Genomic DNA, 14,292 nt, shown 5'->3' with positions numbered 1-14,292 from the left:
ACTTTTGCATCAGTTCATTCTTCTACTTGTTCTTTCCTCCTAAAGAAAAAAGGAAGGAAGATGAACTGGTGCAAAAATTATAGGTATGATTTATAACTAAACAGAACAGATCTAAAACCTGCTCTTGGCGGTGGTGCTATCAATGGCCTAGTTTCCACCGAGGATTTAAACCGGATAAGAATGTAAGAACCAACCAACTACAGTCGAGTATTTCCTTGTTACAGTCGAATGACAGGAGAATGCTCGATTGTTGTTGGTTGGTTTTTACATTCTTATCCAATTTAAACCCTCGATGGAAACTAGGGTATTTGCATGACCATTAGATTTAAAAATATAGACCAAACAGGTACAAGAGCTCACTGAACACTCAATGAGCAGTCGTGCTTCTGGATGCACTCTTTATTGATCAATTTGTAAAAAATTCAAAGCATTTGTAAGGGGTTCCGCACAATAAAAGGAATAGGGAACAGAAAACAGAGAATAAGAATTTCAACCTATCAGAAACTGTGTATTTTACAATACATAATTTCTGATAGGTTGAAATTCTTATGCTCGTATTCATAGTCAGACCTTGTACGTAAGGCTTCCTTAAATTTATCTTTAGATGCTCAGCAGTCAATGAAATAATTTGTAAAGTATCTAAAGATAAATTTAAGGAGGCCTTAAATATAAGGCCTGACTATGAATACGAGTATTATTTTCTGTTCCCTGTTTCTTTTATTGTGCCCCTAAAGTGGATCGCACCCATTGAGTGCAAAAAATGATAGCAACGCGAACAGACCTATGTATCCTCGCGGAACGTGGACCGGACAGCTGATTTCGAACTTGCGCGATGGAACGCAGGAACGCAGAACCGTTGTGAATTTAGGAAACCTGGAAAAACCACGAGAAAACGTTCGTAATGGCGGAAAGGGTAGAAACTATTAAAGTATGTGTCGATACAAGTTGTCCCTCATCACCGTGAGTGGAGATAACGAGTGATACGAACGTTCAAATTACGCTGTACAGAGAGTTCTTCTCGGAGACATCAATCGTTTTGAGAGATTCGTCATACTCGCCGCCACACAATGATGAATCATCGCAGACGTAGCAACAATTTCACGTACGTCAGTTCGTGCGTGAAGTACATGATCTTCATGCTGAATTTCGTCTTTTGGGTGAGCGATTCGTTCTTCTGCTTTTCTTTCTATGCTGTATACACGCAAATGAAATTCGCGATTTGTTCTAAAACAAGATAAAGGCTGCTTTTCTTTTAAGAGATACAGTTAACATAAGTTGTTCTGTCTTTCTTGATTCTAATTTATTATGTGTTTTTGCTTTCTATTTCTTTTTTCCTCTTTGCGGTCGTTTTATCGATAATCACGTTTCTTGCAATTTTGTTTCTTTCCAAGTTCGTCAACTTTTACTACAATATTTTCTTTGCTTCCTTTTTTTATTACTTTTTATTACTTTTGCCTTTTATCTTATTTCTTTATCTTTTCTTGTGATAAAATAATAAACTTCAAAGGAGATAAGAAACACATGACAAGAAGTACGATTGTCAATGGAACAAAGAGGAAAAAATGCAAATAAAAGGAAAGAAAAGAGGAAGCAAAGTGTACATTATAGATTAAGAGTTTATCTTGAGTGACAGAAAACGAAGAAATGATATGAGGCAAAAAGACAAGAGGTAAAATGTAATAAAAAGTAAACAGAAAGCACAAAAAGCAAACTATAGATTAGGCTTTATTTATGAATGTCAAGAATGATAGAATGACATTTGTGTCAACTGTGTCCTGAAAGAAAAGCTTGTTGGAAAAGATATGTTTGTGTTGATTTCGAATCTACTATCTACTGACCCGGTAACTCAGCTAAATTTAGATATCAGACTGTCAACATTATGTCTGGATATTAGAGGAAGTAGAATAAAAATTGAAGATAATATAGAAATGATATAGACATATATGACGATGAGAAATAAAAATAATTTTCTTTATGCTTAGCTGTTTGGTGGATTGCTAATCGGCGTAGGTCTCTATGCATTTGTGGATAAATGGCAAGCAACTGGATCTGTCAGGGTGGAAAATGTCTATGATGTGGTCTTGAACATTTCTCTCGTGATGCTGATAGCTGGCGGAGTAGTCTTTGTTGTTAGTTTTGCAGGATGCGTAGGAGCCCTTCGTGAAAATACATGTCTTCTCAAATTTGTTAGTTTTTTGTGTACAAAATATTTTCTACAAGGGACACAAAATAAGTGATTGATTGACTGAATGATTTTTTTAGTACTCGCTATGTCTTTTGGTGTTCTTCCTCTTGGAGATGGGTGTGGCGATCGTTGGTTTTGTATTCCCGCACACATTGCAATCTCTTTTGGAAGAGTCATTCACGGACAAAATAATTCAGACGTACAGAGAAGATCCAGATCTACAAAATTTCATCGATTTTGGCCAACAAGAAGTAAAGAGATCACGAATAAAATAATTAATAATAATAAAAACACATGTCTTACATTTGTACAAGTTATTCAATTTCGTACATGCGAGTGAAATATTCATAAAATTTTATATTGCAGTTCAAGTGTTGTGGTTTGAGTCAAGAAGGATACTTAGATTGGGGGAAGAATGAATATTTTAATTGCACCAGCCCTAGTGTAGAACGTTGTGGTGTACCGTTCTCTTGTTGCATAAACGCTACTGATATATCCGTACGTATATTATTTGTTGCACTTATATAGAAAGTCAAAGATAATTGAAAGATATTTTATTTTGGAAAGATATTTTTAATTATAGTCATTACTGAGATAAATCAAAAGAAAAATCAAGGCTAAATCTTGATGCCTAATATTTATATCTAAGTTTTAAATATATCTTCCTATTATTTAAATTGTGCGCTGATTATTATCGTTTATTATTCGAAACGCTAATCATAAACTGTAGTTGAAATAATATTACAATTAAATTGAGCGTCTAATAATAATGCTAATAATCATCTTAAAATATTGTAAAGAACTTAATGAGAATTTTACAAATGAGATAATTTCAATTTTCAGAGCGGACTTGTAAATATAATGTGCGGCTACAAGGTTCAGATGTTACCAGTGTCTGAAGCGAGTAAAAAGGTGTGGACCAGTGGATGTATCGAAATTGTACGTAGCTGGGCGGAACGTAATCTCTACACTATAGCTGGCATTGCTTTAGGCATTGCGCTCAGCCAGCTCTTTGTGATCTACCTTGCAAAAACACTGGAGGGTCAGATCGAGCTGCAGAAGTCCCGCTGGCATTCCTGAGCTTGACTTCAGGCCACCTACCGTTACCAGATACATTCTGCGGCCAACAGGCAGGTGGCCAGTGGCGGACGATCGCGCGGTTCGCAGGACACAGAGACAAATATAAACGCGCGAATGGCATTGCTCGTCCTTTTCGCGATCTCTTTATACATACTGTGCATTTTGTCCCTCATCAAACTCGTCCTTTATTTCAAGAATTTCTTTCACATATATGTGAGTAAAGGATAATACGTCATCGGCAATCGATAAGCCTTCTTCGTACGCTAGAGGATACGTTCGTGATAAGAGGCATCGATAAAAATCTTGCATAAAGATTGCATACACACGCGGGTGTAGAAATGGTGTCCTGTGCGTTTACAATCGTAAAAACTTTTTTTTTAATACTCAGGAAAATATACCTTTTCGCTTATCTTATGTAGTTAATTGCACGACTCAAATACTTTGCGTTTGCATCGGCGAGTTACGTGTTGTGATCATATTCTTGTGAATGTTGCACGGGACACGATTAATGCATTCGTGTGGTAACTCGAATTAAAGACAAAAGTGAGAGAGATTTAATTCCATGATAAATTTTGTAATATGTATTTCATGAACACCTTACGATGTGTTACATTGCATTAGTTACATAATAATGTTATAGAAAAATCGCTGTATTTCATGATAATATTCGTTTCTCGAATGTTATTTCTTCCATGAGCCAATTTTTAAATTTGCATTTTTTTTCTTTTTACTACAATTTTGATGTACTTTGTGCAATATATAGAGGCAATTTGCTTAAATTAAGATATTCAGATCTGATATCATCTTGTCTTTCTGACGCGAGATAGTTCGTTACATTGTACAATATAATTTCATCATTTTCAGCATATTGACACAGAGTTGTTTTAATGGAATATTGATGTACTACTATTAAGACCTAATTTTTCATTATTTGGTGTGGTTAGGCTTAATCTGATGTTTCACTCAATGGACTTCCACCCATGACATCATAGATAAGGCCCAGTGAATATAAAGTCTAACCATAAATTAACCAGAAAATGAAAATCCGGGCTTAACAAGTGACATAGGAGCTTATTTCATAAATCTCATAAAGCATAATAGGTGTAGTAAATTTTAAATCATAAGATATCGATCAATCACAGTCGAATATGAAGAAAATTATTGATTAGGATTTGTTTTTTTTTCCGGTTTAAAGTTTGCTACATCTATTGTTATTTCCGGGACCGATGCCTCATTTCTATTAATGTAGATTAACTTTAATCTTGGTTTAATTTACTTTTTTTAACTCTTAAAATTAAAAAAAGATGAAGAGTTAGTTAAACCGAGATTAAATTACATTGGTAGAATCGTATGAGAGTTCAGATAACATCGATAGTTGTATACACATTTTCACGCATACGTTCCATTAAAATATGTAAGTTAGAACATAATGAATTTGAGATTAGATATGAATATCATCTTGTAAATTAATCTTGAAAAATTAATTTGCTCTACTAGGCTAGGTATAAATCAAATTATCGAATTGTATTTCTTTTTCTATATTATTAAGCATAAAAATGCATTTAATTATTAAGATAATACATATATAAACAATTTTTACTTCTTTTTCTTTTGTAATTAATATTTACAAGCATATTGTTATCCTATAAGTAAGTGGATGTACGTGCACTGTTGAACTTACAATACTGATAATTATTAATGGTAATTCTCATTCACTTGTAGTGTATGCGATGCCATATTTGTATTATGAAACTATGAATGAGCGCACAATTATTTGAATATATAACTAATTTATACTTCTCTGTTGCTGCATTAGCGTAACTCATATGTATGAGACAAACGTCCAGTGCCAAAGTCAGAATATTGTTACTCTTTTATTTTAAACAAATCTGACAATAATCTGGTATAAATAATTTATTTAACGCATTTAAGTGTCTCTTTGTCAAGAATAAATGTAAAACTGATATAAAACCTTCTAGTTTGTAATAAACAAGTATTATTCTAAGAGCTGTGTTTTTTTAGCCATTATGGATAAATCAAATTATATAAAAGCCTATATAATCATAAGTAGCATAAAGTACACTGTATTTCGATAGTTGTGCAGTTAGTGGATTATTATCTGTTAATTTCAAATTGCATTACAACAAAAATTTTATATATATAATACTTATTTATATAAAGATGAATCTATTACATTATCAGGTACATTATCAGAATATTCTAAAATAACTCGCTCTCCATCAAAAATAGCTAAATCTTCAAATAATTGCGTTAAAGGTGTATCCATCTTGTTACATATTAGATCTCCGGTAGAATGACGGAAGAGTTTTAACTTATTCGTGGTGGTTGTGTTATTATTGTTGGGAACTTTAAGTGTATCCGCTATTGAATCTATGCATTTGCCAATTGTCCAGTTCGTGTTGACAAAAGCTCCTTTCGAAGTGCCTATATGTTTATTTTTTACTGTCAACGGCAAATGTACAAGAAAGTAACTTCTCTCGCTCGTTGGTACATTTTTAGGACCAATTGCAGAACATTTCACACGCATGAGTTGTACCTGCAAGCAAAGGAGGATTGAATTTATAGAAGAATTTATTTGCGTTCATACTTTTATTATATAGAAGTATTTTTAGTTCATAAAACATACTTTATTTGCCAATGCTACATTTTTAGATTTCTTCAAACTGTCCGCAATCTGTTGATCTACTATAGCTTTTGCTTCCGCAAATTGTTTCTTTGGTATCTGCCACTTCTTCAGTTTCTGTGTCTTTTCTGTTTCACTCAATTCCAAGCATCCATGATGTCTATGTGTTACACAAAAATGCTTTTTACACTTGATACAAGGCATCTCAACGGGTGATGCATCTTTGCAAGACTCTTTAGAGCATAGAAAATTTGCCGATTGTTCCACAACAGATTTTGAGTTCTCTGTTTTCAAACACTTATGCGATTCCATATTGAAATGATCTTTACAGAAAGTGACTTGACAATGCTCACATACAAGTGGCAAGAAGTCCAACAATTTGCAGTCTTTCACTGAGCAATGTTTACCAGTCTCCGGAAATTCCATTGTGATGCAACAACAAATCAAAATTAATCGACTTTATTGTGTTTTCTGGCAATTAGAGAAACTGAAAGTTATATCTAGTTATGTAGTGGTGTTGGAGAATGCAGATGATTGTCGCTGAGAGAGCTTAATGCCAGATTATTCCACTTCTGCTCCAACTCCTTCAATGTCATATGAGAATCGCCGTTGTCGCTTTCAGGATCAGGTAGCTCAGCTACTGGCGTCGAGATGTCATCAATGGGAAGACGTTCCTTGCGCCAACCCTCGTCGATCACATCTATCAGCCTGCCATCTCCACATACCTGACTGTCCATCCCGTAAACGACGGTCAACACACTTAGGCTTGAGAAAACATTGTTGTACTTACAATACTATCTCAAGAGATTAATGAATTTTATGTTGTTTGAATATCACGTATCTAAATCTTATATGAAACAAATACAAATTATAGTATAAATAAGCATAAATAGATAAACGCCAACGCTACATTTTATTGCAAATTAAAACATTATAAACATTTATTTATTGTTATATTGTATTTCACAATGTGATATAAAATATATATTTTATATCACATTGTGAAATATAATATATTTTTACTAAACAAATATTTATAATGTTTTAATTCCTAATAAAATCTAGCGTTGGCATTTATGCTCTTTATCCTATAATTTGCTTTATTCTTAAAAAACTGTTTAAATTAAAATTTTATATAATTTATATGCATGAATCAAATACAATTATGTACAGCATTTGATCCAATTAAATTAAATATTTGGACCTCTTAGAAGTCAAGCTGATGAACTCTACTTTTAGTAAATTTTTTAATTTTAACATATTAATTTGTAATTTCATTAATTTTTTTCTAGTCCCTCTATTTCATAGAGTTAATCAATTTCATTTGATGTTTCTGAGAGATCCATCATAATTGATTTTCTCTATATTAAAAAAATCCTTTATTCTAAAGTTCATTCATTCTAAATGAGGAGCACTTTCAAAATGCATTTTGTCTAAAACTTATAATTTTCAGAAAGCGAATAAGAAAACCACAAGAAAACCATATGCCTTACAGAAAATAATAATTTGCCAATCAATAAGATATACAATGTTAAACAAAATCAAATGCATTTTATTTTATCAAATGCATTATATTTTTGTCTTAAATTAAAAGACATAATATATTTCGAATATCTAGACTTTTTTTAGCATATAAATTGATGGTAAAAAAATACTTTCAGAACATTGTAGAGTAGCTTATGTCATCTCTAATTAAAAAAAAAAATGAAATTTGAACAAAATGCATTTTGGAAGTTTGCTCCTCAAATATTCTTTATTCTAAATTTTCTATCCTAAAATTAACAAAAATATATGTATTATTTCACTCTAATGTTATTATATGAATAGAATAGTTCAGGAAGGGAGGGGGGAGGGATTTTAAGTGCAAAAACATTTATTTAGAATAGAAGAAAATGAGAGTAAGATTAAAACTTTCGAGATTCATAATATATATGTAAATTGTAATTGTTGACTTTCATTTTCAGCAATTACATATGATTTAGACAATTTCTGAATACTCACCACAAAATGAAATGTTCGAAAATTCCTGATTTATATTCGTAGTTTATTCAACCTTGTTCAATCCTATACGTCTTAAGATCAATAGAATCGGCAAGAATCAGTAAATCTGGGCAAAATTCGCGAGATCATGAGCATGAAATAACGAAATAGTATTAGATGGATTATATTGCTATACTAGTTTAGTACTTTTAGGACTACCTGGACAAATGTATGTATATAAAGGCTGGTCCACACATAGTTATAGGTCAGTATTTATAGGGTGCTTTTCATTCAATAACACGAATGTCATTCTATCTTTCTTGATCTATTTAGAGAGTAACAAAGATAGAAAGACACTTCTGTCAATTTGTATCACTAAATGGAAAATATCTATGCAGTTGGTTCTTATATTTGAAATTGTTTTAAGTACAGTCTTAAGACGTTATGAGCCAATCAAAAGATTGTATTAGCATCTTAAGCATCACTCAGGATATCCTTAAAATGAGGATATAAATATATATCATATTCGTTACATGGATGTCAAGAGGTGTTTGTAGTGAATTGGATTTGATTATTGTTAATCGGATTCGTTTGTGTGTGTGTGTGTGTTAGTTTGTTGTCAGATTAGCGTTGAGTTTAGAAGTGGATCGTTGTCGGTCTGCTCTGAAGTTTAGTTGTTTGAGTCTATTGTTAGATTCATTCGGAGGAAGTGAGTTTATTGTTAAATTCATTTCATGTGACTTTGAGTATTTGTATACTCGGAGAAAATGTGTTTCGCGGCAGGTTGTTGTTATTTGCACCTTTTTAGGGCTTATAACACGGCGAGTGCAGAGGAGGTTTTTGACTTAGATTATATAGTTTGTAAGTTTCGTAAATACCCTTTAGTTCGTAAGATTTTTGGATATTTGTTTTCTAAAGTTTCTTTTGATTTTTATGTACCTATGGTAAGACCTATATCTTCTAATATGTATCATGTGTTTCCTAATGAAGATATTATTAGATTTAGTGATTTAGTATATAATATGTTATTCAGTAAAGCTAGAATAGGTGGTTTGATTAACAATGATGATAATGTTATAAGAGTGAATCAAGGTGTTGCTGCTTTTTCGCGATTGTGTGAAACGGGCGGTATGGATATGAATGCTGCTTTGGCTGATGCGTCGAGAAAACAGTTGGTGGAAATGATTAGGGAACCGACTTCTGAAGTTAAATATTTGTTTAAACCGTTGGTTAACAAGTTTGTGGACAGTAAGAAGGATGTGTTTGTTGTTGATTATTCTTTGTCAGCACAGAATATAGCTTTGTTGCAAAAGTCTTTCCCGGAACTAAATGTTATGGTGACAGGTAAGGTGAATCATCCGCATGCTATGCCCGCTGTTACTCGGAATTGTGCTGAGGCTTTGATTTTGAAGTTTTTGAGATATGAAGTGAACGTTGCTTCTGTTATTAAAGGGAAGATTTTCCTTGTTGATATTGATGCTAATTATATCCGGCACATTAAGAGAGGTAGGTTTAATGTTCATTGTTGCAATCCTGTGTGTGATGTGCGTGATTCTGCCCGAGAGACTGAGAGGAGATCAGAGTTGATGGATATGGTTCAGAAAGGGAAAGTTTAAAAAAAAACCTATGATGATTATGTTGTGGGTGGTGAACGTAGGTGTTTTAATCTTGCTCAGAAGTGTGGAATAAAGTCTTTGTATGGTATGATGATTCATTCGCAGTATGATATTTCTTGGGCGGATTTGAAAGATTGTTTTGATATGTATGAATTTGATATAGTTTATAGTGTTTTGTTGTTTGATGTGAGCGTGTTTTATAAGGATGAAGGAATGATTGAAAGTTTGAAAGTGAGCTTCCGTAAGAGACAAGGGAGGATTTATTTTAGTTTTGTTGGAGATCCATCTTTAAGTTAGTCATGATTTGAACGAATATTTGACATTGTTAACTAAGCAAATTATGGTTACTAAATCTGGAAGAGTATATTTGATTGAAAGAAATCATTTGCGTTGTGGTAATTTGTTTTTGAAATTTACATATTGTAAAGTGCCTCCCATTAGTATGTCTGTTGAATTGACCTTTTCCTTTTGGAATGAAAGTTCAGATAGAGTGGTTATATCTACGTGGGAGTATTTGGATGGGTTTTATTCTGAGAGTAAGTTCAAGGAGAAGGGCAACTCTGTTGTCTCTTTTAAGCGGAAGTTTATTGAAGTTGATAAAAGATTTTGTGACCTTTTGATGGGACATTGTATTAGATCTGGAGACAAGTCTTTCAATTTGAATGAAGTTGCTTCAGCTGCTTTAACTTTCAATACGAGAATGTGTATTAATGGTAACGATATTCGTGCTGTTAATCGTGTTCCTAGTGCTGAATTGTTGGATGCTGTTGTTGCTATATATTGTATAGCGTATAGAGAACGTTATGGGGCTGGAAAGAAGTTGGAAAGATTTGTGAATGATGAAAAGGTCAGAAGAAGTTGTAGGACTGTTAGTTTTACAGATTTTTTTAAATATTTGTGGAGCATGTTGAGTAAATCAGGTGTGTTTGATAGTTTGTGTAATGTGTGGAATAGTTTGGTTGATAAGATGGCGACTTCTAGATCGGAAGATATAATATATACATACATATAAATATATACCATAAATATCGGCTATAGGTTATTTTAAGATCGTTTAAAGCATGATGTAAAAATATTATCAATTCTTACTGTGATTTTAAGATATTAATAACATTGTAAGATTACATATATTGAAGACAGTACTAATGCAAGTTCATTCTTTTTAACTGAATCTCTTTCATTATCTTTCCTCCTTTTCCTATCATCGTGAAGAGAACTGGAGAAAGAGATGAAGCAATTAGCGCCATCAGCTGTCTTCATTATAGATGGTCTGAGATTGGCGTCCCATAAGCGGAAATTTACAGCGAAACGGAACAGCGAGGCCAATCACAATTGCAGAAAAGAAAGCAGAATAATGACTGCCAATAATTGTAGAGTTGTGATTGGTTGCGCTGTATCGTTTCGCTGTAAATTTCCGCTCATGGGACGCCAGCTTGAATCGACATAACACATGATCGTGACAAATCGGCGGGAAGGGATTGTATGTTGCGTGCGGGGAAAATTCGCGCATTCCCGAGATCAAGGTAATCAATCGTGATAACGGAGTTGTGATTATTTTCGCGCCGGATATAACATATAACATCACAGAACATATAATACCGTAATGGCGACGCCGACCAACAGCGACTGTAACCTCGTCGATGAGTTCGAAGAATCATTTCAGGTAAAACGAGCATTTTACATTGTTCTGTATTATTGTTAATTGAATGTACCGCATATTATTATTCGTGTCGATATAATCGAGGAATATTTTGCCGATGATGACATTTCTGTGTAAAAGTGGCTTACCTCGAATATAAAACTCGAAGTAGAATTGCCACAATAAATTGCTCTATTGTTGGCATATGTTAATGTCATTATTATCGTTACAAAAAAATATTTAAGTAGAAATTGTATTTTTATCTGAAATATATATGTGCTTACAGAAAGGTTTATCATAACGATGCGGAAAAATAATTGTATATACGGGGTGTCCCAGAATAACCGTCAAATATTTTGTGTACTTGTAGAGCGGATCGATTGTAAACCGAATCGAAAAGTCCTCTTTTCGCAATTTTCGTAATGGTTAACAAAATATTAATTACTAAAATCGTCGAAAATTGGTTTTCGAATATTTTTTATTCAAGTACTATCAACTTTATCGAAAAATAGCAAATGACAAAAATTGTTGATTTTCTTCTCATAGAGTTCTGAGAATTTTTTCAGATTTTTTTAGTATCGCATTTTTTCATGTTGATAAAAATTGTTGCCAATATGAAAATATAGTATTAAAAAGTTAATAACAAATTTTGAAAAAATTCTTAGAGCTCTATGAGAAGAAAATTAACAATTTCTGCTCTTGCTGTTTTTATATAAAATTAATAATACTCGAATAAAAAATTATTGAATACCAATATTCGACGATTTTTAGTAATTAATATTTTGTTAATTATTACGAAAATTGCAAAAGTAGAGTACTTTTCTACTTAGTTTAGTCCACTCTAGCACATGAAATATTTGGCTGTTATTTAGGGATACTCTGTATGAATTTTTTTTAGTTTTAACTGTTTTGATTCTAAATTTGTTTCCAAACATTCAACACTGCTGAAATATCAAAACAAATTATATTATTGAATGTCAATTATTATTTTTCAGCAATGTTTAAGTATATTGACAAAAGACGAAGGATTGGGCAACAGTGGAACCGGTGCGTCTGGTGGTTTGACAGTGGATAAAGACGAAGGTCGTGCGGAAATAGAACAGGCTACCATGAGATTTATAGATCTGGCTAGACAGATGGAAGCTTTCTTTTTACAAAAGAGATTTCTCTTATCTGCGCTGAAACCCGAGATGTTAGTTAAGGAAGAAATCAACGAGCTGAAATTGGAGTTGGCGCGTAAAGAAGAACTGATAAAAAGACATAACGACAAGATTGCTGTCTGGCAGAATATGTTGTCGGATTTGCAGGGATGGGCGCAGTCACCTGCTCAAGGCCCAGCGCCCAGTGGTAATATGAGACTAATTTAATAATGATAATTACAATACATTGAATGAGTAATAACACTGATATTAATACCAATAGGATTACCCAATGGAAATCAAAGCGGACAGAATCAGCAGGCTACAGGTGGCAGTGGTAATGCTTCAATGCAGCAACAACAGCAAATACTACAACATCAGCAGCAATTACAACAGCAATTACAACAGCAACAACAGCAGCAGCAGCATCCACAATTGCAGCAACAATTGCAGCAGCAAATGCAACATCCGTTGCAATCACAGGTATTTAAGTGACGTCAAAATTAAAATTTTCTTATTCTTCAAGTAGATTGTTGATAAATTGAAAGTACGCTTTTTTAATAATTAAAAGGAAAGTGAAGAAGAAAAAGTGTGTGAGAAAGAAGCGATTGATAGTACGATTGAAGAGTGAAACTAACGAAGAGATTATATAAATGAAGATATATAATAGAGAAAGATTATAATGTAGAATTTTTGATTTCGTCGACAAGCAATTTTTCACGTAATCTAAATCCATAAATTGTTCGCGTAATTTATTTATCTTCTCTTTTTAACGAGGTTTTAATGTTAAATCTGTTTTTGTATTATGCAGTCATATATCACGGGACTCTCTGGCTTTTTTATAATAATATACATCATAATTATAATATGATGTATATTATTATAATATATATATTATGATAATATATATATTATGATAATATATATATCATAATTTTATTATGATATATAGTTATAATATAGATAGTGTATATATATATATTACAATGCATATATTTGTATACATTTACATGTATTTATGTCATAGTCAAAGGTTAATTCATGAAATCTATACATTTATTGTAATCTGTTGTAGTCAATGTACACATCAGACCTATCCAATTTTAGCTTCAGAACGAAAATGCACTAACGTAAAAAATTCAATGTGGATAAGATTTTGAGGAATCGGGAAATAAAGTGTTAAACGCATCTGAACAATTCTTATCAACACTACAAAATCTTGCCTTCATTGAATTTTTTCGATGGCTTTGCATTTTGGCTTTGGAGCTAAAATTGGACAGGCACATTGATATATATTTACTAAAGTTAACACTTAACGCTTTAACTGTGACATCGTGACATGTACATATAAATAGAAGAACTTTGTTATTCATATCTGAGATGTGAGTGACTGTTTACATATGTGAGTATGTCTGTACGAAAGAAAATGCATGTGTGAAGAATAGCATTTATATCAGAATCATATTATGTTACTTATTATGTTACATATTAAGTAAACATATATTCTTTTTTTCTTTTTGACCATGGTGGAAGGATTACATGAGCTGCATTCCGTTTCACGCATGGTGTGTATGATACATCATTTATCCTTGTTTAACATTCAATGAATAATCATTCAAGGAGAAATAATACATCATGCATAAAACTGAAGCAGCTCTGGTGTGCTCAGTTCGCAAGCATCTCTCTCTTTAATTCTCTGCCCTCTCTCTTACATAGTGATCGTTCGTAGATCCAGTTTAGCCAACCTTAGTTGTTGTCACACGCACATCATTTGGGTTCAGTCCCTTTTTATCATGTACTACTTAATATTACCAACGTTTATTCACATCGCATGCTCCTATAATAAGAATTAAAAAACATTTCAGAAATATATACTCAAAATATCTATACTTTTTTATAGACTTTCATATACGTATATGAATTCTGAAATATTGTACATAAGATTCGTATAAAAAAATTTGAAATATTTTCTGAACAATCATAAAATAATACAGAAATTCTAAAAACTC

At 32.5% G+C, this 14,292-nt stretch overlaps 4 protein-coding genes across 6 annotated transcripts in view; 2 read left to right on the top strand and 2 right to left on the bottom strand.

The window, feature by feature from the left end:
- The first annotated feature begins 868 nt into the window (after positions 1 to 868).
- LOC108753740 (tetraspanin-33-like) lies at positions 869 to 4,761 on the top strand. The gene is made up of 5 exons (XM_018495602.1): positions 869 to 1,157; positions 1,983 to 2,186; positions 2,263 to 2,436; positions 2,552 to 2,683; positions 3,029 to 4,761. The coding sequence occupies exons 1-5, from the start codon at positions 1,068 to 1,070 to the stop codon at positions 3,263 to 3,265; spliced, it is 837 nt and encodes a 278-aa protein (XP_018351104.1). The 5' UTR covers positions 869 to 1,067; the 3' UTR covers positions 3,266 to 4,761.
- Positions 4,762 to 5,432: 671 nt separating this feature from the next.
- Positions 5,433 to 6,420, bottom strand: LOC108753790 (AN1-type zinc finger protein 1-like). Its single transcript, XM_018495693.1, has 2 exons — positions 5,913 to 6,420; positions 5,433 to 5,822 (listed from the first exon to the last, which is right to left on the bottom strand). The coding sequence occupies exons 1-2, from the start codon at positions 6,333 to 6,335 to the stop codon at positions 5,433 to 5,435; spliced, it is 813 nt and encodes a 270-aa protein (XP_018351195.1). The 5' UTR covers positions 6,336 to 6,420.
- On the bottom strand, positions 6,327 to 8,034 carry LOC108753791 (anaphase-promoting complex subunit 13). Its single transcript, XM_018495694.1, has 2 exons — positions 7,911 to 8,034; positions 6,327 to 6,674 (listed from the first exon to the last, which is right to left on the bottom strand). Exon 2 carries the CDS (start codon positions 6,644 to 6,646, stop codon positions 6,410 to 6,412), a length of 237 nt encoding a protein of 78 aa, XP_018351196.1. The 5' UTR covers positions 6,647 to 6,674; positions 7,911 to 8,034; the 3' UTR covers positions 6,327 to 6,409.
- A 357-nt stretch (positions 8,035 to 8,391) lies between these two features.
- The window catches only part of LOC108753789 (mediator of RNA polymerase II transcription subunit 28-like), a 10,275-nt gene continuing 4,374 nt past the window's right edge, over positions 8,392 to 14,292 (top strand). The window contains exons 1-4 of one of the 3 annotated variants that reach the window (XM_018495692.1): positions 8,392 to 8,438; positions 11,093 to 11,168; positions 12,140 to 12,491; positions 12,567 to 12,766. In XM_018495692.1, coding sequence (XP_018351194.1) covers positions 11,109 to 11,168; positions 12,140 to 12,491; positions 12,567 to 12,766 — 612 coding nt within the window. In that variant the 5' untranslated portion in view covers positions 8,392 to 8,438; positions 11,093 to 11,108. Of the gene's footprint in view, positions 8,439 to 10,897; positions 11,169 to 12,139; positions 12,492 to 12,566; positions 12,767 to 14,292 lie in introns of those variants that run through there. The other 2 variants (XM_018495690.1, XM_018495691.1) reach the window with 2 other exon arrangements.

This window comes from Trachymyrmex septentrionalis, unplaced genomic scaffold (genome assembly GCF_001594115.1).
Source record: "Trachymyrmex septentrionalis isolate Tsep2-gDNA-1 unplaced genomic scaffold, Tsep1.0 scaffold71, whole genome shotgun sequence".
NCBI lineage: Eukaryota > Metazoa > Arthropoda > Insecta > Hymenoptera > Formicidae > Trachymyrmex > Trachymyrmex septentrionalis.
This window is presented reverse-complemented; position numbering and strand designations above follow the sequence as displayed.